The sequence below is a fragment of the Cheilinus undulatus genome, linkage group 14, assembly GCF_018320785.1.
Source record: "Cheilinus undulatus linkage group 14, ASM1832078v1, whole genome shotgun sequence".
NCBI classification, from domain to species: Eukaryota; Metazoa; Chordata; class Actinopteri; order Labriformes; family Labridae; genus Cheilinus; species Cheilinus undulatus.
Window position 1 is genome coordinate 6,302,675 of NC_054878.1, and position 25,726 is coordinate 6,328,400.

A 25,726-nucleotide genomic window follows, 5' to 3' on the forward strand; every position below is an offset into this window, starting at 1 on the left:
TCCCTCTTGAACATACTTTTGTTTGATTTGTCAGCCTGACCTCACTGTTAACAGTCTGCATGAAGCACCTACTGGTTTAACATCTATGATAACAAATAACAAATCTTTAGAAGGTTTGCAGATCTAATCAGCTTTGATATAGTAGTCCAGATCTACAGGTTCTGCCTCTGTGATATTCGTCTTGTTGTTTTCCCCAAAGATAGCAAGATTAATCAGTCAAGGTCAACCAAAAGGTATTCATTATAGTGGCAAAATACAATAAAAGAAATGGTTTTTCGGACTGGCTGCATCACGGCTTGATTTTCATTGCTGGTAAAGTCGGGGCTGACAGACTGCACTGCTTCTTATGCACCAAGAATCTTGAAAATAGACTGGTCACCAATTTTTACAGCAGGCTGGGCATGCACAGGGAAGGAAAACACAGAAGAGTTACATTTCCAGTTTGTGGTTTTCAAAGTAAAAGCCCAGACTCACCTCGTTCATACATTATGCTTTTATTCTGAATTTTATAGTTACACAATAAATAAAGTCACTTGTTAAGAGATTTATTTAGGTGAAACTAATGATTAAACACCAGGCAGTGACAGCAGGGAGATGCAGCCAATATGCAGCACACATTCACTGGGAAGTCATGACAGCGCCAGCCCCTCAGCCGTCACGCAGCAAACACTCACCCATTAGAGCTTTAGGGCTTCATTTGAGTATACTTCATGGACTTTAAGCACATTATTTTCAGGCATGTATCTGTAACTGAAAACAATTCCAGGACCCACTTTCATGTTTCATCTGAAGCTCCCTCATTTTGTAAAACCGTCTGCAAATATATAATTTTTACAACATGTGGGTGTTTTTTTTATGTAATAAAGAGAAAATTCATGTGGTTTTATTTTTCAAAGTTGCTATATAGAGCAGTTCTACATCCCTCACTGACGTCACGAGTCCTCTGAAGAGCTTTAAAGGGATTTTTCACTTGAAAGTGTTTCATTCAGTTTTCTGTTTCTGTGAATTTTTTATACATGCTTTCATGGTTGGCTGCTGATCTGTTATTTTGGAGGAAACACCTGCATGGATGGATTGACTCTTTGATAATGAATCCTGAAGGATCAGGAGCAACAGCCTGGCTAACTGATGCTCCTGGATTACGCTGTATTCAAACTTGCTGCCCCGAATGCAAAGATTGAGAGTGAACTCAGGCTGATGAGTTTCGGTCCTCAGTATTTTTAGGCTCTGAGTGAATACCTGGTGAAATGTAGTACAAAGTCGCTGAAATAATGTGTACTGTTGTTTGTTGTTGTTTGTTTCTGCAGCATGTTTGTGTTGCTGAAAGGAGCGACCAAAGAGCAGGCATTCAAGATTGGCAACGAGATTGCTGAGGCAGTGACTGCAACCAACCCCAAACCTGTCAAGCTCAAGTTCGAGAAGGTAGAGCTTCCACATACACTCACACAAACACATACATGCACCAGGGCTGGGCTACCAACGTTGAAGGAATATGGCACATGTGTAAATCTGCCTAGATCAGGCTGTTCTCACAGACTGAGTGTTCAAGGAGAATAGTGAGGGAGGCCACCAAGACACGTATGACAACTCTGAAGGAGTTCCAAGCTTCAGCAGCTGAGATGAGAGAGACTCTGCAGACAACAACTGTTGGCTGGGTTCTTCACCAGTCAAAGCTTTATGGGAGAGTGGCAAAGAGAAAGACACTGTTGAAGAAAACTCAGATTAAATCTGGACTAGAGTTCACCAGAAGGCATGTGGGGGACTCCATGGTCAAGTGGGAGAAAGTTCTTTGGTGTGATGCGACCCCAAACACTCAATCACCACTGTGAAGAGCAGTGGTGGCAGCATCATGCTGTGGGGATGCTTCTCAGCAGCCGGCCTTGGAAAGCTGGAAAGCTGGTCAGGCCCCACCACCTCCTCCTTTAAGAGGAATGTGACCCAAATTTCTTAAATGTTTCAATCATAACAAAAGTTTTAAGTGAAGAAAAGCAGGGCACAAAAGATGTGCTGTAACAAAGAGATGGACACATGACCTTCAAAATAAAAGCGCATTGTAGACCTTGCTACAGATATTTTCCGGGCACATCTGTCTTTGAAACCCACTTGTAGGTCTCAGCCAACTGTTGAGAGCCAAGGATTTAGACCATTTATAGGAGTCTCCTCTCTAGTTTTTGTTTAGCAATAAAAAATGCCAAATGTTGGATGTCGAGGACTTCTGTTTTTATTGTTGTGGTATCAAAAAAGTTTCAGAATGGTTCAGTTTTTATATATCAAAGTACATAATTCTGGTATTATGACAACCATTTGTTATTTCTCTGCAGGAAAAATGTCCAGGTAAAAACTACTTATCACCATCCGTCTGGCCCAGACCTGCTCACGCCTCTCTGTGCCAATGTTGTCTTTTCAGTTTCCCCTCTTTAACGCCTTCTGAGCTAATGATCGACCTGTGTCTGTGTCTCCAGGTGTACCTGCCCTGCGTGCTGCAGACAAAGAAGCGCTACGTGGGCTACATGTACGAAAGTCTTGACCAGAAGGAGCCGGTGTTTGATGCCAAAGGGATCGAGACGGTGCGACGTGACGGCTGCCCTGCTGTTTCCAAGGTAACAAGCAAAACCAAGCCTCCCTCCTCCTCCCTTCCTTCCTCTGTTTCACTGCGCTCTCCACCAGTCAGAACCTCGCCAGCTTTTCCCCCGCTCTCATTTACTCAGACGGCTCCACGTGTCAATCAGAGGAAAGACACGGCTGCTTTTGTCTCAATTCAGAAAAAATCCACGTTGTTTCTGTTGTTTCTCCTCATTGCATCAAAATATCACAAGACTAAACATCCACTCAACCTTGTGTTTTAGTTTGGTTTTAAATGGCCCTTGCTGTGTGGAAGTATCTGCTCTTTCTGTCTCTATTCTCTCATTTTTCCGTCTGACCCGTCACATCTTCATTGTGTCTCCTCCTCAGATTCTGGAGCGCTCCATTAAGCTGCTGTTTGAGACTCGGGACATCAGCCAGGTGAAGCAGTACGTGCAGCGTCAGTGCGTGAAGGTTCTGGACGGCCGGGCCAGCATGCAGGACCTGACCTTCGCTAAGGAGTACCGGGGCAGTGGCTCGTACCGGCCTGGAGCCTGCGTGCCTGCCCTCGAACTCACCAGGTGAGTGCGAAATGGAGAGACAGAAACAGCACACTGTCATTTAGACTCCTGCTACCCACAGAACGGTAGTTAAAGGGCCAGGTAGAAGTAGAAATGTCTTAATTAAAACAAAATTTACAAAATTCTATGTGCAAAAAGACTCTCTCATGTCTAATAGATTTTTTCTAATACCCAGCAGTCATGCAATGAAACTGGGACTCAATTCTCATCATCCTTGACCCATGTAATGACTGCATAGACCTCAGCCTCCACTGCATAAAGCAAAGCTTTAAGGGCTTCCCAACTACATTTATGATGGATCGATAGAGCCTAATTTGGCACAACAGAGTAGGATTAATTTATGAATAAATCTAAAATGTTAGCAAACTTGCTTTTTCATAACTGCATGATTTACATGATAAAATATCAGATATTTTTGTTCCAAATTGAAACAAAAAAATAACAAATAAAAGAAGATATACAGGGATTATTTACTAGTGTTAAAGAAGAAAGAGAGACATTGCAGCGGTGAGTGATCCAGTTGTAAGGAGAAGCACAGCTAGTGGCAGACAAAATGGTGATACAGAGAATCAGGACAGCGTTTTCTGATTGTTTCTCTGCAATTAAACTCTAAAACAGTGCACAGCTTTTTCACAAACCCACTGGAAGCTACAGAGTTTAGTGTAATTGCTGCTGCACTCTTTCCTGCCTCTGTGTCTCTACTCTGTTGCTTATTTTGGTCACTGCTCAATAAATCAGTTTTAGTGAGTTCCTTCAGCTTCATGTTGAAATGCACACATTAATGCTGGTGTGTTACAGACACATAGAGAGCAGGTGAGGCGGACGATAATGTGTCCTGGTCCCTTAAAGTTTTCTTTGCATCCCGACCTCTAGACTTATTCTCAGCATACCGTACCGTGAAAAAGTATTTGCCCCCTTTCTGATTCCTGATTTTTTTTTTTTTTTTTTGCATATTTATCACACTTATATTTACAAATTATTTATATTTTTATATTTTGGATCATCAAACCAATTTTAATATCTCATAAAAAGACAACATAACAGACATAAAGACAACCCAAGTAAATACAAAATGCGGTTTCTAAATGACGATTTAGTTATTAAGGAGAAAAAAATCCAAACCTAACCACAGTTCTTGGAAAGCTGAGTTCAATTTCACTTGCCACACCCACCCTGATTACTGCCAGATTTGTTGAATGAAGAAATCACTTAAATAGAAGCTGTCAGACAAAGTGAAGTAGGCTACAAGATCTGAGAAAGAAATGCATCATGCCACAATCCAAAGAAATTCAAGAACAAATGAGAAACAAAGTGATTGAAATCTATCAGTCTGGTAAAGGTTACAAAGACATTTCCAAGGCTTTGGGACTCCAGCGAACCACCCTCAGAGCGAACGACGACTCATCCAGGAGGTCCTAAAAGAACCCAGAACGACATCCAAAGACCTGTAGGCCTCACTGGCCTCAGTTAAGGTCAGAGTTTATGACTCAACCATGAGAAAGACACTGGGCAAAAGTTCCAAGGCCAAAACCACTGCTGACAAAAAAGAGCACAAAGTCTCAACTCAAATTTGCCAAAAAAGATCTTGATGATCCCCAAGACTTTTGGAGAAATATTCTGTGGACTGAAAAGACAAAAGTTGAACTTTCTGGAAGGTGTGCGGCCCGTTACATCTGGAGTGAAAATAGCAGCATTTAATAAAAAGAACATCATGCCAACAGTCAAACATGGTGGTGGCAGTGTGATGGTCTGGGGCTGCTTTGCTGCTTCAGGACCTGGACCACTTGCTGTGATTGACGGATCCATGAATTCTGCCGTCTACCAGAAAATCCTGAATGGGTTTGCAAAGCAAGGCTACGCAACACCAGCTGATGACTTCAGCACTGCAGAAGAGGAACATTTTGTTGATTCCACTTCAGATTCAACAATGTGTTCCAAGTCCAAGACATGGATTTGAATTGTAGTAGAAAAAGAGTTCCCAGTGCTTGGCAGGAGAGCGTCCACACTCTGCCCCTTTGCAACATCCCACCTGTGTGTGATGGGTTTTTCTGCAGTTACATCAATCAAGACAAAATCCAGATCAACACCGGACACTGAAAATGAACCGTAGCAGTTTGACTGCTGCACCCAGGGCCTAAGAAGCTCTCTCTTCTGAGAACAGATTTTTTTAATCTGTTAAAGGCAATAGTTGTTGTTATTTTTACAAAATTTGAGTTTTTAGGAAATCATAGTTGGCCAGGGCAAACTATGATTGTAAGCTGACATGCAAAGTATCAAATTTTATAAACTTGAGATAATGGGAATCAAAGCCATTGAATCCCACAGAAGAAAAATCCAAAATATCCAAATGCTACACAATGTACAAGTAGTGTTTGTTTTCCTTTGTTTTTGTTTCATAAAGGTCTTGAACAGTCTTAGATTTGATCAAGAAGAGTGCCGCAAACCAGATCAGAATAAAATCTTTTGGACACAGAAAAATGCAGAAATGTTCCACCTTATCTGTCAGAAACAGCTGCAGAAGAAGCTGTCCTTCCTGTTAAAGCAAACAAACTTTTAATAAATTGATCTTTGAGCAGTATTAACTCATTAACAAAGAGGACTATAGCAAAGGCCAGTCACACGCCCTGGTGTTAATACAAGTCATTCTGTCTTTCTGTGAATGTGTCAGTAAAGTTTAAACACCACTGTTTCTGCACACCTCCTCTTCTTGTCCCCGTACTGTTTAACAGATTTCATCCTCCTCCTCTCTCCTGCCTGCGACTTAAGATGTCTTCATTTAAATTAATTAACTGACTGTAAATCTCATTGGTATGGACTTCTCCTGCAGCCGATAAACACCAGGACAGTGGAATTAGTGTTTGAGACCAGCACGCTCTAGACACACAAAGAAGCAAATATGATCTGTTTGGTTAAAAAATTGTGGTTTAAAAATGACAAAAGCATCAAACGTGGTAAAATGAGCACTGTTGCTTTGAAAACTAACTTTGAAAAGCCAGCCCCCTATAGAAGCCTGGTCTTGTTATTTTTTTGGATGCCTGGCACTAATGTTCTTCCTTAAAACCACTGACTCTTAAAAAAAAGAGTCCTTATTTTTATTTGGATGAATGTGTTTGTGTGCCTCAGTTTGTGTGTGTGTGGGCAGCAGGGAGCAGCAGCTCACTGAGACAGAGCTTCCTGTCAGCTACAGTTACAGTAGTCAGTGTGAATCCAATTACTTCTTCCCCACAGTGCTCATTGTCTGGCTGCTCTCGCCCGCATGTACAGTACCTGAGTCTGTTGCTAGGCAACCCAGCTCTTAATGGATAAAGAAAAAAAAATCTGATTTCAGAGCGAAATATTCAGCCTCATTCATAAGCACCAGGAAGGTTTATCTCCAGTTTTTATCAAACGGACGGATTCCTGGTGTTACTGAATTTATCATGATTATTGATAACATCCTGATTTACAGTGAACATGTCAGACACAGAGCTCTGAATCAGCTCGTTTGTTTCCTCTCAGGCGTATGATGGCGTACGATCGTCGTCTGGAGCCGCGGGTGGGCGAGCGGGTTCCCTACGTGGTGGTGTACGGGATGCCCGGCGTGCCCCTCATCCAGCTGGTGCGGCGGCCCATGGAGGTACTCCAGGACCCGAGTCTCCGCCTCAACGCCACCTACTACATCACCAAGCAGATCCTGCCGCCGCTGGCCCGCATGTTCCAGCTGATCGGCGTGGATGTGTTCAGCTGGTACCAGGAGCTGCCCAGGGTAAGGCGCAGGAGGCTGACATCCATTTAAGTTAGAAAGCAAAAGTATTCACTCACACAAAGAGCTCCAGTATAAACAAAATTATTTCAAGGTGGAAAGTCAGACTATAACTGAGTTTATTGAATTGAGTTGATTGTGTGACTGCACAGCTAATTGCTGAGGTGAGAGGCATGGTTGATTGGTTTACTGTTCCCTTCCCACCAAAATAAAAGCAGACTTTCAGAGGAGATTTCATTCAGTGGAATGAGAACAAAGGATGAAGAGAAAATCTCTCTCCTGCTTCCTGCTGAGGATCGAATGAGCCTCATCAAACTGCAGTGAGCCGTCTCAGTCTTTGTGTCAACACTTTGGTTTTAGTCTGACAGAACTCTGACGCCACCTGCTGGTGGAGCTGAAAATAACTTCATGATAAATGACCAGACACCTCTGTGTGAACAGTGCAATGATTTTCACAGATTCCTCCACATTTACAGACAGAGACTGTGGCTTTTCCTTCTGATAGCAAACTGAAAATATAGCTTTGTGTGCCTGTGGCCTGCCTAGTACAATAGCGTCAAGTAAAATGTGAATAATTACAGAACACAGTGATTTGCAAATCTTTTTGACTGATGATAAATGATTTTGAGATGAAAAAAATAAAAAATGATAAGTTTAAAGGCTCAAAACCTGAGATAAGTCAAAATATTAGTTTTAAAGGTCAGAACACAAAATCAAAGTTAAAATAATGTTTTAAAAAGGCAAATATATTACATATAAAGTAAAAATCATGAGTTTAAAAGGTTGAAATATATTAACATTTAAGATTGTGAATCTAAAAGGTCAAAATATGGGATGAAATTCGTCATTGTGAGTTTAAAAAAAAATATCGGATTAAAAGTCAAAGTTAAGAGTTTAAAAGGGCAAAATAGGAGATTAAATTTGAAATTATGATCTTGAAATTTCAAAATATGACAAAAAATTTAAAATTGGAATCTAAAAGTTCACAATATGAGATAAAAAGTCAAAATGCTAAGTTTAAGTCAGATTTGACTCTTTTTCACATTTTTATGATGTCACACAAGATATTTTAAATCTTCAAGGTTAAATTTACATTTCTATACTGGAGGAAATCTGCAGACCTCAGACCTGCGGGCCAGTTCTAATTAAAACATGATATGATTCTGCGAGCCGGGTACAACTGCACCACGGGCCAGCTTTGGCCCTCGGGTCCTGCTCTACAGAATGTGTCTTGGCATTGTCTCACTGAAATATCAGAGGAAAAAAGATATCTTGATGGAAGCATACGTTGCTCCAAAACAGGTGTGTACCTCTTAGAATAAATGGCGCCTGCACAGATGTGCATGGCCCATGCCACGGGCACTAATGCACCCCCACACCATCACAGATGCTGGCTTTTGAACTTAGACATGATGGCCATTATATCTAAAAACAATCTAAAATTTTGACTCATCAGACCACAGCACACTTTTCCACTTTAGGTCAGTCCATCCCAGATGAGCCTGGACTCAGAGAAGTGGGCGGGGCTTCTGGATGTTGTTGATATCCGGCTTTGACTTTGCATGATATATTCTGAACTTGCTTTTGTAGATGCAGTGAGGCGTGTTAACTGATAATGGTTTCTGAAGTGTTCCTGAGCCCACATCATAATATACATCACAGAGTGGTAATGGTTTTGAATGCAGTGTGATCTAAAAGGTCAGAGGTCACAGGAATTCAGTGCTGATTTTCAGCCCCGTCCTTCACGTTGCACGAGATTTTTCAAGATTCTCTGATGATATTATGGACCGCCGATGGTCACGTCTCTGAATTACTTTAGTTACACAATCAGGAGCGTTCTCTCCAATTAACCTACTTACCTATGGGATGATCCAGGTGTTTTTGAGCATTCCACAACTTTGCAAGTCTTCTCTGCCCATTTTTAAAATATTTTACAGGCATCAACTTCAGAATGTATGTTTCCAAAAAATAAACAAATGAATAAACTAAAGTTTCTAGCTTAAATCTCTGTTTTTCCTTCTGTCTCTCGTTGGTTTTTTGTCGCCTGGTGATCATCACGGTGCATTTCAGGGGCAGTAGGAAAAAACTGTTGAATGCTGTAATACCCCCACAATTAAAATTATTATAAATCAAATCAAAGAATTAAAATAGTAAACAATCAGTTGGTAAAACTCAAGCAGACAATAATACAAAAAAAATAAAACAAGCAGTCAGACTCTTAAACACTGACCCTGTCACATGTATTCCTTCATCTCTCCCTCAGGTCCAGAAGGCATCCTGCTCCTCAGCGGTGGGTGGAGAGGAGGTGGGGAGGAAGGGAACCATCTCCCAGTACTTCACCACGCTCCACTGCCCCGTGTGTGACGACCTGACCCAGCTGGGCGTGTGCTCCCGGTGTCGCGCTGAGCCTCAGAGAGTGGCTGTCACTCTCTACCAGGACATGAGGCAGTGGGAGAGTCAGCAAGACCAGCTGCTGAAGGTGAGGCACAGGGAGGGCTTTTGAAAGGAATAAGGGGCTAAACTATTTCATAGAGTGGTGCACACAGAAAGTTTTGCTTTTCCCACTCAGACTGTAATAGTGGAAATAGTGGCACATTTATAATATTCATATTCATGATGCACATGTTGTCTTCTGACATGGAGGCAAAACCAGACGGTTCACCACAGTTCCCTAATACAAAGCACCACACTAGCCTTTCTTCCCTGTCAATATAAAAGTGATGCATGTCATTTTCAACACAGGGAATATTAAAACTATTAGAGTGGAGAGCTAAATATTAAGCAGACACAGTATGGACAGCTAGCATGCAATGTTACGCAATACAACACATCTGACTTCCCCATTATGTCCAAACTTGGTGTTTGGACTATACAATTGGAATCACTGTAAAAAAGATGTTCCAGACACTCCTGCTGTAAAGATAGTTACTTGTGAATCAATAGATCAGGGCCAATCAGCTCTTTCATTGAAGACATTGAGGAAAACTAAAATATATAAATAAATAAAAGAACTTTGAGGATTTGTGCTCTGCGAGGAGGATGCTGTTCCTCCTGTCTGAGACGCAGAAGAAAAGAAAGAAAATCAAACTGTTGATCCAGATCTAACTGCAGGTTTAGTCTGGGAATCATTTCCTTATTTCGTCTTTGTCGTCTTTGTTCACTCTGACCTTTAATCCAGTTTTTGTGAGCTGTTTTGATCATCATAAAGATAAAGTCACATCATAACCGTCTTATCTGCCGGAGTTTTAATGCCAGAGAAGAAGCAAAGATAGAGGGGAATATCCTTTTGTTTTGCTTTCTAAGAATTATATTAGATGTCCAGAATATTCTGATGTTTTTTCTTTTAACTGTATTTACCTTTGTAACAAAGCAAAATGAAACAGAATCTCCCCTTTGAGTTATTTTTAAGGTCAGGTAAGGCCAGGTAGCTGTTGCATCACTCATGTTGCGAGGGAGTTTTTAAACAAGCAAAGAAAGCAGAGGCTCAGTGGAGCAGTCTGTCATGGTCGAAAGAGGATGAGACACCAGCTGATACCAAGACATTTTTGGGGGACTGTTTGAGTCCACATGATGAGGTCTGGGTGGCTATTTTCCCCTAACATTGTCATTTAAAATCTACATCTTGTATTCACTCTGGTTATCTTTGTCCTTGTCAAAAATTTGTTTGATGATCTGAAACCCTTTCAGTGGGACAAATATTAAAAAAAAAAATCAGAAAGGGGTTGAAGATGTTTTTCACAGCACTGTAGTTCACCAATTAACTGGGAGAATGTGAAAGCTCCCCACATGAAGTGCCTGTCTGATGGGGATTTGGACCAAGAATCTACTGACACAGCCCTCGTCTCCACTTCGACAGCATTTAGAGATAAAATCAGACGTATTTTCTCATGCTTTTTGTGTCTCTGTGTTTTCAGATCTGCAGAAACTGCAGCGGCTGTGCAGAGCGACAGGTGCCCTGTGTGTCTCTGGACTGTCCCGTCCTCTACAAACTGTCCCGGGTCAACAGACAGCTCTCTAAGGCGCCCTACCTCCGACAGCTGCTGGAGCAGTTCTAATTGGCTCCTGAACCCTGGAGCTCCGCTGATTTGGTGCTAATCGCTGCCCCGCCCCTCGCCCCTGGCTTCCTCCCAGTGTTTCATGGTCCTTTTGGTTGTAAAATGGTGCTTGGATTGAACCCTCATCTGTCTGGTAAATGTTGTCTGTCGTTAAGTATTTCTCTGTCTGGTCGGAGCCTCCCAGTTTGAGTTTTCCTCCTCCTGGGGGCTTGTGTTTGTCTTCATGCTGCCATCTCCGTCAGCTGCTACGGGCCGAGTAAAGCGGCGACAGACTGCCTGTGGAGGAACGAAGCGGTTTGAACTCATCGGGTTTTGAGGAGCTTCCTTAAAATAAGCATCAGAAACCACTAACTGACTTTTCAGCATTTTTATAATATCACTGCAGTGTTTTTGTAAATAGATCCTGTATAGCCCCATCTATTCTCTCACTGTGCATTAGCATTAAAAAAGAAACTACAGCTCCGGCAATGAATGCAATCAAATCTATGCATTCTACTAAAGGATGCCATTTCTCATGCTCCCTCTGATCGTAATGATGTCCATTTTGGCAGATCTGACAAGTCGCTCTATCTAGAGTGATCCAAGTGGAAACCATTTCAGTTTTTAAAAACATCTGGGACTGTTGCAATACTGTATTTTGATAATTTATGTCATTAAGAGTCTATTATTTCCTTGTGCATAAATGGTTTTGTGTACGTTTCCAGTTTTCTGTGCAAACAAAAAAAAAAAATCATCAAAATACATCGAGACCCGATCTTCAACCCCCCCGTACACAGAGCCTGTGTATTTGTATAAATGTACAAAAGAGTAAAGATGAAGGAGGTGTTTTTTTGTTTGTTTTTAATGAACATTGCTGTGGGTGGAGGTTTGAGATTGATATAATAAAAAGTCAATGTATTAAAACGTCTTCTGTCCATGATTCAGTTCAAAACGGATGAATCACAGAGACGACACGAGCCACATGACACACATCACAGCACATGAAAACACTCCGGCTTTCTCCATTAAGAGTCCAGCATTTAAACAAATCTGGATTTTGTCAGTTGATTTTTGCCTTGAAGCTCTTCATAAGAGAGAAACAGCAGGACAGGCTGTAAACTTCAGTCCAAAAAGACTTTTAGTGCATATTTCTTCAGCCTCAGAAAAAAAAACCTGTTTATTCAAGTGTCTGAAATGTGGATTTAGATGTGAAACTGCTTTTTTCAGAACAGCTTTGTAAGGTTTGTATGTCTTAATTGATGCCCAAAGTGAATATAATTTCCTGCTAATGCATCGTCTAAAATATGGAAAAAGATGCTGCCAGTAAAATGTAGAATAGCCGTATTTATAGGCATCATCAATGAGATTCAACTGACGAAATCCCTAACTGGTTAAAGCCCGAGACAACCAAAAATCTGATCTTTACAAAAGTGAAACAAGAAAACAAATCCATTCAAATCTTCAATAACCATACGTTTCCTTCTGTCTCTGAAATCACCACAGAAGTGCAAAATTAAATCACATTTTCAAAACGTCAGTTTTTGGCAGCAGGGTGGCTGATGATGATGATGAAGAGGAGGAAGAGGGTGGCTTTCCCTGGTTCAATTTAACTGCTCTGCTTAACGTGTCCTCGAGCAAGGCACTGAATCCTACCAGCCGTGAGACTTCACTGACCTTTGACCTCAGCGTGAGAGAGAGCAGGCCAACACAGACGGCTCGTAGAGAATCAACAACAAAATATTCAGAACAATCCGGAGTGAAGAGACTCAGAAGTAGGGCTGGGAAATACATGCAGATTTAAGATATGTTTTAAAGAGGAGATTTATGGTAGAACAATACTGTTAATATCCATTCTGTTCATGTTTATTTATACACTGTCTACTATCAGTAATATGCTAATTACCCACACACTCATCTGTGTGAAATGTTCATTCTTAGTGGGGATTTATCATCTTATTTAGTTTATTTTAGGCAATTTTTGTCTTTTAATTATCGAAAATGTCAGGCAAATTCCATCATTCATATCTATGTTTTAATTATTAAAAAAAAAAACACATTTCTCTCTCACTACATAATTTATTTCAAAATTTATTTTTCCCATCAAAAACTGATTTTTCTTTTCTTGAAGCTACTTTGATGTAGGGCTGTTTAACACTTAAATGTTTAAAGATTAATCTCCACTGTTTCGCATTTTAAATATTTTTGTTTTATTTTGGATTTTTGTACTGTCTTAAACTACAAGTAATTGACTTCCTGTTTGGATTATTTTACTTTGAAAGAAAATTATACATTGTAGTTCAAACATTATAATATCCACTTAACCATGAAAAAGGAAATAAGGGAACTGTAAAAACATAAATATTTGAAAACACTATTGACTTGTCCACTGAGTTGAAGAAGTGAAATCAGACATTAATGAGCTTTGGTAGACTTACACTATCTGGACAAAAGTATTTGGCCACCACTTTTAATTATTGAATTCAGGTCTTTCACAATCAGCCCTGTTACCACAAGTGTATAAAATCAAGCACTTAGCCATGCAGTCTCAATTTACAAACATTTAAGATCCTACATGAGTCGCTCTGAAGAGCCCAGGGACTTCAAGTGTGGTACTCCCATGGTGCCACCTTTGCAGTAAAATGGTTGGTGAAATTTCATCCCTGCTGGATATTCCAGTCAACTGTAAGTGATTTTATTAGTAAGTGGAAAGCGAGGTCACTGACTGCTCAGGTGCATGGTGAAGAAAATATCACCAACACTCTGCAGATTGAAGAGCTGAAGAGTTCTGAACTTCCCCTGGCATTAATGTAAACACAAAAACTGTGGTGGGAGCTTCATGAACGTGTTTCCATGGCTGAGCAGCTGCAAAACTCAGAATGCCAAGCATTAGATGGGGTGGTGTAAAGCAGTTTCTCAACTCTCAAGCTGTTTCTCAACTTGTGGGTCAGGACCCAAAAGTGGGTCGCGGATGTGTGCCTGGGGAAAAAATTGGGCACAATTGTCTATGAGATGCTGTAAAACATGCACGGTTTATCCTGTTTCATTGTTTTGTTACACTTTGCCAAGGAACTTACCTGGCACGGCAGATGGATTTGTTTCACACATCCATCTGGTAAAGCTTCAATAGGAAACGTTTGAGAAAAGGCAGAGGCTTTGAAAAAAACTCAGAGTATGATTAGATGAACATTCTGTCTGTCACATCTCTACGGGCCAGTAAGAGCAACAAAACACGTGACGTGACACATGGCAACTACAGACATGTAAGTACTCGACTTTTTTAGTCGTTTCTGAAAAGAAAACAACTCACTGCTGTTCTTTGTTCTTCTTTAAATGAAGAATTGTTGTCAAGTTCTGATAAAACTTGTGCTTTAGTAGCATCCATGCTAAGTTCTTCTGCCATATTTGCACCAGCCTCTTGCTGGTGCTTGTTTATGTCACGACTCTGCTGCACCTGAAAGTACTGCCCCTCATCGCTGATTGGTCCTGTCACCTTCTAACCGGGCCAAAACGGTTCAGATGGGAGCTTCACATGATGGATTCGCCAGTGACAAAAAGGAAATGGGCATATCCATCTGCTCTGCAAGGTTACCAAGGAACTATTTTTATCAAATGCATCTGATAGATCCAAGAAATATCCCAAAATTTGGGTCACAATTCTCCTTGAGGAGTTGATGGTGGGTCCCCTGACTCAACCAGTTAAGAACCACTGGTTTCCACACCAACACTGGACTGTGGAGCAGTGGCAACATGTTCTGAGGAGTGACAAATCATGCTTCTCTGTTTGGCAGTTAGATCAGTCTGAGTTTGGCAGAGGCCAGGAGAAATTATCTGCCTGACTGTGAAGTTTGGTGGAGGAGGGATAATGGTATGGGGCTGTTTTTAGGGTTGAGGCTAGGCCCCTTGTCTCCAGTGAAGGCCGATCTTAATGCTTCAGCATACCAACACATTTTGGACAATGCTATAGCTCCAATAGTGTGGCAACAGTTTAGGGAAGGCCCTTTTCTATTCCAACATGACTGTGCTCCAGAGCACAAAGAACGACTATAAAGACATGGTTTGATGAGTTTGGTGTGGAAGAACCCAACCGGACCGGGTTAGAGCCCTGACCTCAACTACATCAAGCACCTTTGGGATGAACTGGAACAGAGATTGTGAGCCAGTCCTTTTCATCCAACATCAGTGCCTGACCTCATAAATGTTCTACACATTCCCACAGAAACACTCCAAAGTCTTGAAAGCCTTCAGAAAAGAGTGTAGACTGCTACAGCTGCAAAAGGGGCCCAAGTCCATATTAAAGTACAAGGATTTAAAAACAATGTCATTACAGTCCCTCTTGGCGTAATGGTCAGACGGCTGAATACTTTTGTCCATATGGTTTATTTTACATCACTGTGGCTGCAGGAAGATGGTGCAGGGGCTTAATTCAAGTGTGCCAATTAATGCCTATTAATAGACCTTAATTAACTGCTATTGATGCATTACTGTTACCAGCATTTGAACAGACCATGACATTTTACTAACAGTTGCCTAATAGTCTTTTTTACTGAGCTGGCCTTAAACACACCATAATATAACCATCTGTCAGCTCATTAAGCTAACTTTTGTTCTGCTGATTTAAGCATTTGATTAATAATTTTAACTAGCAGGACTCGCATCAAAGTTTTGGAGCACTTTTCATGGTCCAGACCAGCTGAAGACAATTGAACACAGTCCATTTTAGATAAATTCGACGCACAATGCTGATGTGCTTTTAGCTTTAGTGTGGGGGGTAGGAGTACTGATAAGTAAAAACATTAAAATTTTGAAGTTTTGAACAATGAAGAACCGGTCCTAACAGAGTCAGGAGCATGCATCCCTAAGTGCAGCACTGTGTTGTGTGCCTGTCTGACTGTGTATTAGAAGCTCCCACATGGCCGTGCACTCTTGCTGACAGAGGCTGATGATACCACACCGTCTTATCAGTATGAATTTCTCAAGTGTTGTTGCAGTGAAAGCATAATGTTTGTCCAATTAAACCAGTGTGGAGGAGTTTATCTGCAACTTTAGATCATTAGATATAATAAGCTGCCCAACATTAGATGTCCTCAACGTTGATTTTTGCTGCTGTGGTATCAAACAGCTTTCAATATTATTAGATTTTACTAGATTCATAGTGTTAAAACTGTCAGTTAAGTCTTTACAGATAAAAATACCCAGATATGTATCGTGTATTGCCACTCATCAACAGTATTTTTGGTCAGTATTTCCCAGCCCTACTCAGGAGGAGTCAGAAAGCTTGAAAAGATGCTGATGAGTCTGTGCATGGGCAAACGTTCCTTCGTTGAGAGATCCACACAGCTGTCGGTCAGTAGTTCGTTGTGCTGTGCTGTAAACCATCAGTACTCTTCATATATATGATTCTGAGCTCTCAGTCTCTTTTCTCTCGGTCCAGTGAGAGCAGAAGTTTGCGTCTGGGGGAGTCGACGGCATCAGGGAATCCTCCTGTAGTCTCCGTCGGCTGAGAGCTGGAGGAGGCAGAGCTCATTGTCAGAGCCGTGACGTCAGGAGGAGACAGCGCTTTGCTCGGTGAACTGACCAGACTCGACGCGTCGTCCATCTCGATAACTTCAAAGTCTGCGTCGTTCCACTGATCCGCCTCGTTGTCCCGCTCCTCCTCCTCCTCCTCCTCCTCCTCGTTGCCTCCAGAGTCCAGCAGCGCCTGACGGAACTCGCTGTCGTCCGTGTCAGGCCGGCCCCTGGCACGGGGTTTCCTGCTCTGCCCGCTGGGGGCAGAGGCCAGCTTGTACATGACGGGGAAGAGGATGGAGGTGAAAGTGGCGGTGATGAGCGACAGGTACATGAGCAGAGGATGCTCCGGAAACTGCCCCAACAGAAAGCCTACCAGAGCAGGCAGCACCATCTCCCCCAGCGCTGCACCCACCACGAAGACCGACGCCGTGTGGCCCGTCACCGTGGTGTACTGCTCCACCCAGGAGATGCCGCTGGGGAAGGTGGTGGCCATGGACGCTCCGTAGAGACCGGTGCAGACCCACAGCGCTGTTTGCTTCTGGTTGAAGAGACAGAGGAGCAGCGAGGACACAGTGGAGCCCACCAGGCTGAGCAGGATCATGGTGCCCGGATACATGCATGCTGCAAAGAAGATGGCGAGGCCCCTGCAGGCCGCAAACGTCGCCCAGAACAGAGAGTTAAGGCCGGCCGCCTGGGCCTGAGGCATGTGGGCGTAGTCTTTAGCATAAGTGAAGACGAAGGAGCCGTACGCCACCTCAGCACCTACATAACCAAAGAAGAAGAAGAAAAGCAGAGCGATCAGGGCCATGTGATGTTTGGCCACCAGCGGCTTCCCTGACACCGTGCGAGCTTTTTCTCGTGACTTGCTGCCCCGAGCGAAAAGGATGAAGAAGAGGAAGGAGACGAAGAAGACGAAGGAGCCGATGACAATGTAGGCCCACATGGATCTGAGGGTGCTGATCCTGCTGTGGATGTAGGGGAGGACTGAGTGAGCATCGGGGGCTTTGGTTGTCTGTTCTATGACCACAGGAGGTGTAGAGGTGTTGGCGCTCTGTCCAAACACCAGCTTGGCGATGATCGGTGAAGCGAAGGCCCCCGCCGCGAAGCTGAAGTGAAGAGCTTGCATGTGAGGGCCGGCCTGCTCGCCCCACGTGTTCAGGATGAGAACGTTACCTCCTGAAGGACAGAAGAGACAATGATCAGTCAAAATATACGCAGAAATCTCACTGTTTTTACTAGCCCATAATCTAACATACTGTAAAATTTCACTTAATACCCCCACCTGTCATTACAGTCAGTCTGTCAGCCTTTATTTAGGACAGGTATGAACAGGAGACAGGTCTTTGATTACTGTCTGCACAGAAGTGATGAGAAATACTGTAACAGCTGAATTCTTTACAAATCTTATTTCATTGGTGTAAACTCCTCCTCCATTGTTCTGTTCTTTACAGTTTGCTCTCTAATCCTCTTCTCCTTCAGAAGGGAAGGGCTAAAATCCAATAATTTGTGGTGTTCTTCTGAGTGTCATAGGCACAGAATTCTTGAAAGTTTTTCAATTTTTAAATCCAGAAACTGCTGTTTTGTCTCTTCTCACCTCTCTCCTAAAATTATGATTTGAGATCTGCTCATCTAAAGCAAAAATCATAACCATGATTGTTATGATTGATATTGAGCCCACTATTAATAAGCCCCTGCAGACTAACACATATTGACCTCATTGCAGGAAAAACAGCTGAAGTCCAGGGTTCAAGCACTGAGATTTTTTGACTTGTAGCAGGAAAGAGAAACAGGAGCACTGAGGTGAAACAGAAGACAGAAAGTGTCCCAGTGACTTTAACCTTGAATGCACTTCAGCAGGAATGTGAAACCAGCTCACCTTAAAGGAATGAAGTTGTCTTTTACTGTAACACTTACACCTATAAGTTTCCTGATGCCATTTAGGGCAGGGCAATGTGACCTAAAATAAAATCTAGCGTAACCCAATTAACAATTTATATTAATTGTCTTTCCTGCTCAATGCTGCTACATATTCGTCAGGAGTAAGGAGACAGACCATACTGTTAACTATTATGTAGATAACAGTGCGATCTTATTTGGAGTGCAGTGTGGCTAGCACAGTGACCCTGTGATGAATTTGACTGGGGGGGGGGGGCTTTTCATGCCTTTATTAGACAAAGGAGAAAAGTGAATAGATTCGGAAACAGGACGAGAGAGTGGGGAGAGACATGCCGCAAAGGGCCACAGGCTGGATTCAAACCCAGGTCGCCCGTGTACATGGGTCACGCCTTAGACCACTAGAAATTTGACAGTTTTCTAAGTATTCTCTTCTTTTTAGACTAGTCTGTTGAACACAATTTCAATGGAAGAAACAGGCGAATACGAACATCCTTTGTAAGTACTTGTTCATAAAGTGTGCTTGAGTTCTATAATAACTGTAAAACCCAATCCCTTTTGCAGCAGTTATAAAGCTGCAGCACTAATATCCACTAGCTATCCACTTCCTGTGGTGTTAGTTGTATTAATAGTGATTTTACCCTCAGTAATCTGCTCAGGGGATGATTGGAGCCACCTTGACTTTAAATTGTAAATATTGCACATGCTCAAAATGTAAAATCAAAAATCCTGTTGTGTGGGAGGAACGCTGGACACAGTTAGATGGCCATCAGAAATGGAGAACCCATTTGTTGATCTGTGGTAACAATAAAAATGTGTCCTGTAAAACATATCACTGTCAAACTGACAAGAAGAGGAGCTGGATTAAAATTGCTACTTCAGTGTATTTAGCAGGTAGCTAAATGCCATGCAAATGACGCTAAAGCTGCATTTGGCTGCATGATATTAGGAGTTTACAGAGTGGATTCTGGTTGTTGGTGAATGAATCTGTCAGAGCGTGGTGTTATTGTCGGCCATCTTTAGCACACCACACACTTTAAAAACAAAACAATTAAATCTGTTATCTATTACCATGTGTGAGGTCTCTGACATTTTAGAAATCTGTTTAGATTTCAAAAATCTCTCAGCATGTGCGAGGCTTTGGGTGATATCTTACCTGTATCTAAAACCCCCATAGACATCCCGATGCTGGATATGAGGGCAGTGAGGATCAGGGCCTGCTTACAGAACGGGATGGCACACATTCCTAACGCTGTGACCAGCATTGATAACCCTAGAGGACACATCAGAGAGAGAAAATGCTCTATCTGTAGGATGAGTGATGAAGAGTCAAAAGAAAGTGTAATGAAGACGAGTCTGTGTGGAGAAAAGACACCTGTTATATCATGGTTACAAAAGCAGTTATTACACCAGCCTGGTGACACAGAACGGAGGCCATTAGGTTTTACACTGAGACACCTCTCACAGGAACAGACAGAGAAACATCATAAGGATATGAGTTTACCCAGCAGTAGGTGAGGGTTCATGCAGTCAAACAGAATGCCTCCTACGATCGAGCCACCCATGTAACCTGCAGCGCGTCCGACGAAGATGTACGAAATGTTGCTGATGTTCTTCTTCACGTTCACAGCCAGATCCTCAAAAGTGGGGCCAAGAACGGAGATACTCATCCCCTAAAACAGCAGGAGAGAAGCCCAATGAGAGAATAAAGTTACTGTGTGACTGCTTTTCTGCATTCTGAAAGACATCTCTACCCCTGGAAGTGTTATTATTATCTTAAGTTTGTTTTGTTTGGAGCTGGCATGAGTTTTTTGAAGGATAAAGCTGAAATCTGAACATTTAAGGTTGCCTTTTCTTTGTCTTGCATGGATTGATTCCTGAAAAGAAACCAAACAGCTCTGGAAGACTGATAAAAAAACAAACTGGTGTTTATCTTAACACCACTGTGACAGGTTGGCTTCCCGAACAAGCATACAATGGAAGTTTTATTTCAATTATTAGATCTTAGGAGGAATTTGCTTCTTTAATGAGAGAGCAAACTTGCACGGCTTTTGTAGTCTTTAATTTCTAACTGAACAAAAGCGAACCAGGATGTTGCTTAAACAACAAAGCCTGCGTGCCTTAGTTTCCTCAGAGCAAATGAAGAAAGAAATGTAAACGTCCTGGAACAGAAGTGAGCAAGCAAACTGGTGTATGCTGGTGGATTTCAGTAATCTGATGCGGATACGGTGGTTGGAGAGCAAGTTTTACAACTATGTAAATCCTGTCTGTGCAGGATACTACTGCAATGCTCTGCACTGAAGATCATACCTGCTACAGCTGACTTTAATAAGGAATAAACCACTGGTTTTAAAGGGTTGGCTGAAGAGATCTTGGATTTGTAGGTTTTACCTCTTATAACTGGTAATAAAAGGAGCTGTTACTGAAGCCCAAGAACATTTAAAAGTGTGATGTCTGCAGAAAGACAAAAATCAAACTGGCAAGCCTTTTAACTGTGGTTTCATAAAGGCAACAAGACCTAACAGTTTACAAAAGACTGCATTATTGCAGATTTTAAGAATGTTTTCCATGCAATCGTCTGATTATTGCTCATTATTCTTGGCTTACACAATAATCTTGATTACATCTAATTCTTTGAGTGTAAACAGGTGTTGTTGCTCAACCCAGCATGAAAACAAAGCATTCAGTAACCATACTAGCTAATCTTGTCTCTTTTCTGGTTCTCATAGGCCACATTAATTATTATACAGTCATCATAGATAACAAAGGGCAGTTCTGAGGAACACTTTCCTGTGTAACCACACAGCAATTATGCTGACGGTGGAGTCACTTCAGTTAGGGATGGGCAATACGTCCAGGTTATAAGATACACCGATAAAATTTAAAACAGATTCAGGGTAAGACAGTACTGTTTATATCAATATAGCTTATGCTGATATTGACTTTTGAAGCGCTTTTATCAGTAATGAAACTGATACTTGTAGGAAAAACAGAAGCCATTAACACTCAATATTTGGTCATTTTAGTTGTTAATTATTAAAATTACAAGGCTTTTGCCAGTTCCTGACACTTTTCTAACAGTTGCAAACATATCTGTTCAATTTAGACATTGCTCACTCTCTCTTAATCAATAAATATGACTGAAGATCATGAAGTTTTTATACTTCTAATTCAACTAATCATTACAACAATGATGTTTTGATCATTTTGAAACACATGGTATTAATGAGAATAGAAAATCAGCAAAACTTCAATTTACAGAAATGCTGCCAATTGTTTTTTGTACAATTTAGACAGTATGTAGGTGTTGGCTATTTTTGATGATTGAAACTGAAAAACTGCTCTGTATTGGGTATCTAGGACTTTGATTTTTGTTGATGTGTTAACAAAAAGGTGTCAATTTTGGTTTTAGTAGAAACATATCAAAGTTTATAATTCTGCTATAGGTTGTTTAAATTCATGTGATTCTGAATGTCCATTGGACAGCCATTAGAAATGAATGGCAATGGAGTAAAGTTAGTACTTTACAGCTCTAAATGGACCTGAATGCTGCATCATCAGTAATTTCTATATGCATTGAGTAAATTCCCTAAACTATACCAAAAAAAGATTTCTTTTGCAGATTCTTTTCTAAGACCTGAGCTGAGAGAAATTACTATAATTTTGTGTGATAAATGGTGAAAAATTAAAGGCTTGTGAGATTTCTTTGCACACTGGGCAGAGCTGAATTATCAGGTTTAATGCACTGATAAATGACAGAGATGCTTTGGTCATAAACATCCAAATTTGATGATTTATGGCAGATTTAATTCCTCTTTTCTATAAATACCCAATATAGTGATACTTATCATAACATTTGCAACAAGCATATACTCAGCAAAGAACAATTCAAATCAGACAGATGTAAGTAGAAAACACCTAAAGATGCATTTGACTGCAACACTTTTCCAAAATTTAAGACCATTCACCAGAAAAAATAAGATATTCAAGAACTTTTTATGGCCTTAAATTTAAAAAAAGTAAGATTTAAGACTTTTTAAGGAGCTGCACTTGCATCACTTGGTAGTATTTTTTTTCCATTTCGGTATGAGCTCTGGACTGATTCTTTATTGGTGGGTTTTGTGCATGTGTATGTTGTTCTTAATGTTTTTTTTTGTTTGTTTGTTTGTTTTTTTTGTTGTTGTTTTTTGTTTTTTAATGTCTGACTTTTTAGGCCTTTTAATTGGGTCTTATTCCACTGCTGATGTTGTCTTTGTGTACCTTGTCTTTTTGCATGCTTCCTCTGAAGAACTAATTTCCCTTTTGTGGGACAATAAAAAGAATCTGAATCTGCGGGAATCCTGATTTCAAAAGATCCTCATTTTGTCACAAATATGCTTTGATTGATATACAATCAACCAAAAAACACTGAGGGGTGGGCGACCAAGCAATTCACGAACGAGCCTGTGCTATAAAATGTCTCTTTCATGTGAGCTACAGTAGCTAGCTCCTGTTTGAGTGCCAGTTTCCTTTCTCCCCATCCTTTGAGGTTATTTATTCAGCATTTAAAATGCCAAACTAGTACCAAACGAGGAGTCAGTTGGGAGTCAAACAACCAGCTCTACTGAGCTGAGCCAAAAGATCTGGGTCTCTTAAATGAGACGGCTTGCCCATCACAATGAGGGAGGCTGGGCGCACATCTGTTGAGGAAACACTGGTAAGATCAGAGTTTAATGAGCTAAATCATGAAAAACTGTGCTGGACACAACCAGACTGCATTGTAGAAACTGACCACACTTGTCCAGGCTTCAGACTGAGGCTTTTTCAATTTACATTGTGAGATAATGCCACATTTACACTGAAACGTTGTATGCCTGAATATTTCACTACTTTCAGGACACAAAAGTAGTTTAAGAATAAAGAGTGTTTTTATTTTTGCACTTTAAAAGCTTTGCATAGTTGTAAACAGCTCAAAACATGTAGAAATCACTACCTGCCCCCCAACAGGGACTCGCCGCTGCTACTGACATCTGCAAAGGACCTATATGGTTTGGTTTTTACATGAAACATGTAGCACGGTTTATTATTCTGGTATTCTGAGAACTATTTGTTAATTCTTTACAAAAAATATGTGATATACTGTATTTCATATATTATCATTTAGCTGGGTTAAACCAAATGTATCGTTGCAGCTAAAAAAAAATATCAAGTTATGAGTGGTATATATTGCCATGCAGTTAAAAAAAATATCGAGATATTACTAATTTTGGTCCATAATACCCAGCCCTAGTATAAGGAGTATCTTTTATCACGCAGCTTTTATGACAACCAAAACAGGCACTATTTTATTACCAAGCCGAGGAAAGATGCACAGAGAGCCAGGGTAACGATCCAGCGCCCGCACGCTCCATAACCGCCCCTTCCTCCGCCGACCACCTCAACCCGGTCGTCGCATCCCGGGTTGGCCGTCCTCTTCACCGCCTTCAGAGCACTCTTGAGCCCTCTCCCGGTGTCCTTCCGCTTGTCAAACAGGGTGTCCTCCTCCTGGTCGTCGTTGTCGTCGTCGTCCTCCATGCTGGCGAACCGAACGTGCTTCTTTTTAACGGCCGCGGCGGATGAAGACATACCTGTCACTTTATTACTACGACTGCTGCTGGTGATGTAGCTCTGTCAGAAGCCCTCCAGCAGACGAGTAATGACAACTGTTAGCAGTTTAATTGGCCTACCGCTGTTTCTTGAGCTTCCTATCTGTAGATTTTGCGATTTAAAATCATTCAGATGAAGTCTGCCATCATTACAGCTGCTGGATGTTTCGGATAATGACAGTGGGTACCACTGCTGCAGCCGCGGAACCCCTCCATATGCTAACAGCACTGTATGGCTGCTTGACATTTGCAAAGATCGTCTATTGACGTAAAGCTCAGTCGGTGCATCAGAAGAAACCTGTCCTAGTAGCTATATTTATGTTTGTTTGTTTTTTTTAATGAATGAACCGTAAAGAAATCAAATTACGGCCATTTATTTCTCTTTGGCAGGTAGGCGTGATTTTCTCTCTTTAAACGCATGAGCTCAGCTGTTCTTCAGTTAATGATTGAAAAAGTTTCCAAAAACTGGTTTTTTCAATATTGAGAAGAAATTGAGAATAGCAACGCAGTCAAGCCACATGTTTTCTTTTGACGAATATTCTCTGTTTTTAGCAACACCAGTTTCAAAAAATCGTCTGGACTGATTGTAATTAGCTTACAACGACTACAGAACAACTTCACCAGGTGCTGTTTGCTATCCCTAAAAATAAATCAAAATTACGCCAGGTATTATCATATAAACAATAAATAATATAATTCTCTGTCTCTGTTTGAATAATTCTTTTTTGTTATTTTTCATAACGACAATGGGAATAACTGGAGCACCTGATTAACTGCAAGTTTGTCAGCGCAACGGTGGTGGACGTTCTTGGTATCCCGCACCCAGGAGCAGAGTGAGACCTCTTCGTTTTCATTGCTATCTGGTTCAGCTGACGCGTTGGAAACGTTGGAGATTGATCTGCGCTAACAGGAAGTAAACGCTTCTACAGCAGCATTTAGGAAAAATGGCGGCCTCTGGTGTTAGTAAGGCCGAATGCTCTGAAATGTCATTCATAGATCACGAGGGATAGAGGTTTAAGGTGCCATGAAAAAAAAGACAGTACGCCATTTCTCACGTTTATTACATGTAAAAATTAAAACAAATACATTATTTCGGGTTTATTTGTTTGTTTGATTGATTGCAGTCTGAGTTCACGTTGATATATTGGCAGGGAGGGTATTATTGGACTCTGGAATGATTAGTTGAATTATTTTAAGCCACAGGTCAAAACTTTGTAAAACCTTAAACTCCTGATTACTGCCAGTTGATCCTGAATCCTTAAAGACCTTGCCTGTCTGGCAAGGTGAAGTAGGCTAACAAACAAAGGCACCGACATCAGTTAGTCTGGAAAGAGCTAGAAAGCCATTCTTAAGGTGCTAGGACTCCAGTGAACCATGGTTAGAGCCATTAACCACAAATGGAGAAAACTTGGAACAGTGGCAAACCTTCCCAGGAGAGGCCGGCCTATCACAATGACGCCGACATCTCATCCAGGAGGTCCCAAAAGAACCCAGAACAACTTCTTAACACGTGCAGGCTTACTTGACTAAGTTAAGGTCAGAGTTCATTATTCAAGAATGAGTAAGAAACTGGACAAAAATAGCATCCATGAGAGAGTTCCAAGGCCAAAACTACTGCTGCTTACTCCACTCTTGCTGCTGTAAATTTGGAATTTCCCTTCGCGGGACTAATAAAGGAATGTCTTATCTTAAAATGGGATACTATCAATGTTTACATTTTCCTAATGATGAGAGGGATAATTAACTGGTAAATGGCATTTTTGCACAATAGCACACCATTTA

General features: G+C 41.3%; 2 protein-coding genes across 3 annotated transcripts in view; one reads left to right on the forward strand and one right to left on the reverse strand.

Annotated features, from left to right (window-relative positions):
- Positions 1–14,102, forward strand: part of rev3l (REV3 like, DNA directed polymerase zeta catalytic subunit) — a 117,475-nt gene extending 103,373 nt beyond the window's left edge. For both annotated transcript variants that reach the window (XM_041806144.1, XM_041806145.1), the window contains exons 27-32: positions 1,308–1,422; positions 2,463–2,600; positions 2,953–3,143; positions 6,642–6,888; positions 9,149–9,364; positions 10,800–14,102. In XM_041806144.1, the coding sequence (XP_041662078.1) occupies positions 1,308–1,422; positions 2,463–2,600; positions 2,953–3,143; positions 6,642–6,888; positions 9,149–9,364; positions 10,800–10,940 (1,048 nt within the window). In that variant the 3' untranslated portion in view covers positions 10,941–14,102. The remainder of the gene's footprint in view (positions 1–1,307; positions 1,423–2,462; positions 2,601–2,952; positions 3,144–6,641; positions 6,889–9,148; positions 9,365–10,799) is intronic.
- A 958-nt stretch (positions 14,103–15,060) lies between these two features.
- On the reverse strand, positions 15,061–24,183 carry mfsd4b (major facilitator superfamily domain containing 4B). Its single transcript, XM_041804813.1, has 4 exons — positions 23,652–24,183; positions 19,825–19,993; positions 19,477–19,593; positions 15,061–17,603 (listed from the first exon to the last, which is right to left on the reverse strand). The coding sequence occupies exons 1-4, from the start codon at positions 23,922–23,924 to the stop codon at positions 16,327–16,329; spliced, it is 1,836 nt and encodes a 611-aa protein (XP_041660747.1). The 5' UTR covers positions 23,925–24,183; the 3' UTR covers positions 15,061–16,326.
- Positions 24,184–25,726: the final 1,543 nt, after the last annotated feature.

What these genes read in the sequence shown, in the direction of transcription:
- mfsd4b (XM_041804813.1), bottom strand. Translation starts at nt 23,924, where the DNA reads ATGTCTTCATCCGCCGCGGCCGTTAAAAAGAAGCACGTTCGGTTCGCC. An exon ending in GAACCCTCACCTACTGCTGG is followed by an intron (nt 19,594 to 19,824) that starts GTAAACTCATAT and finishes TGTGTCCTCTAG; the next exon opens with GGTTATCAATGCTGGTCACA. An exon ending in TATGGGGGTTTTAGATACAG is followed by an intron (nt 17,604 to 19,476) that starts GTAAGATATCAC and finishes TCTGTCCTTCAG; the next exon opens with GAGGTAACGTTCTCATCCTG.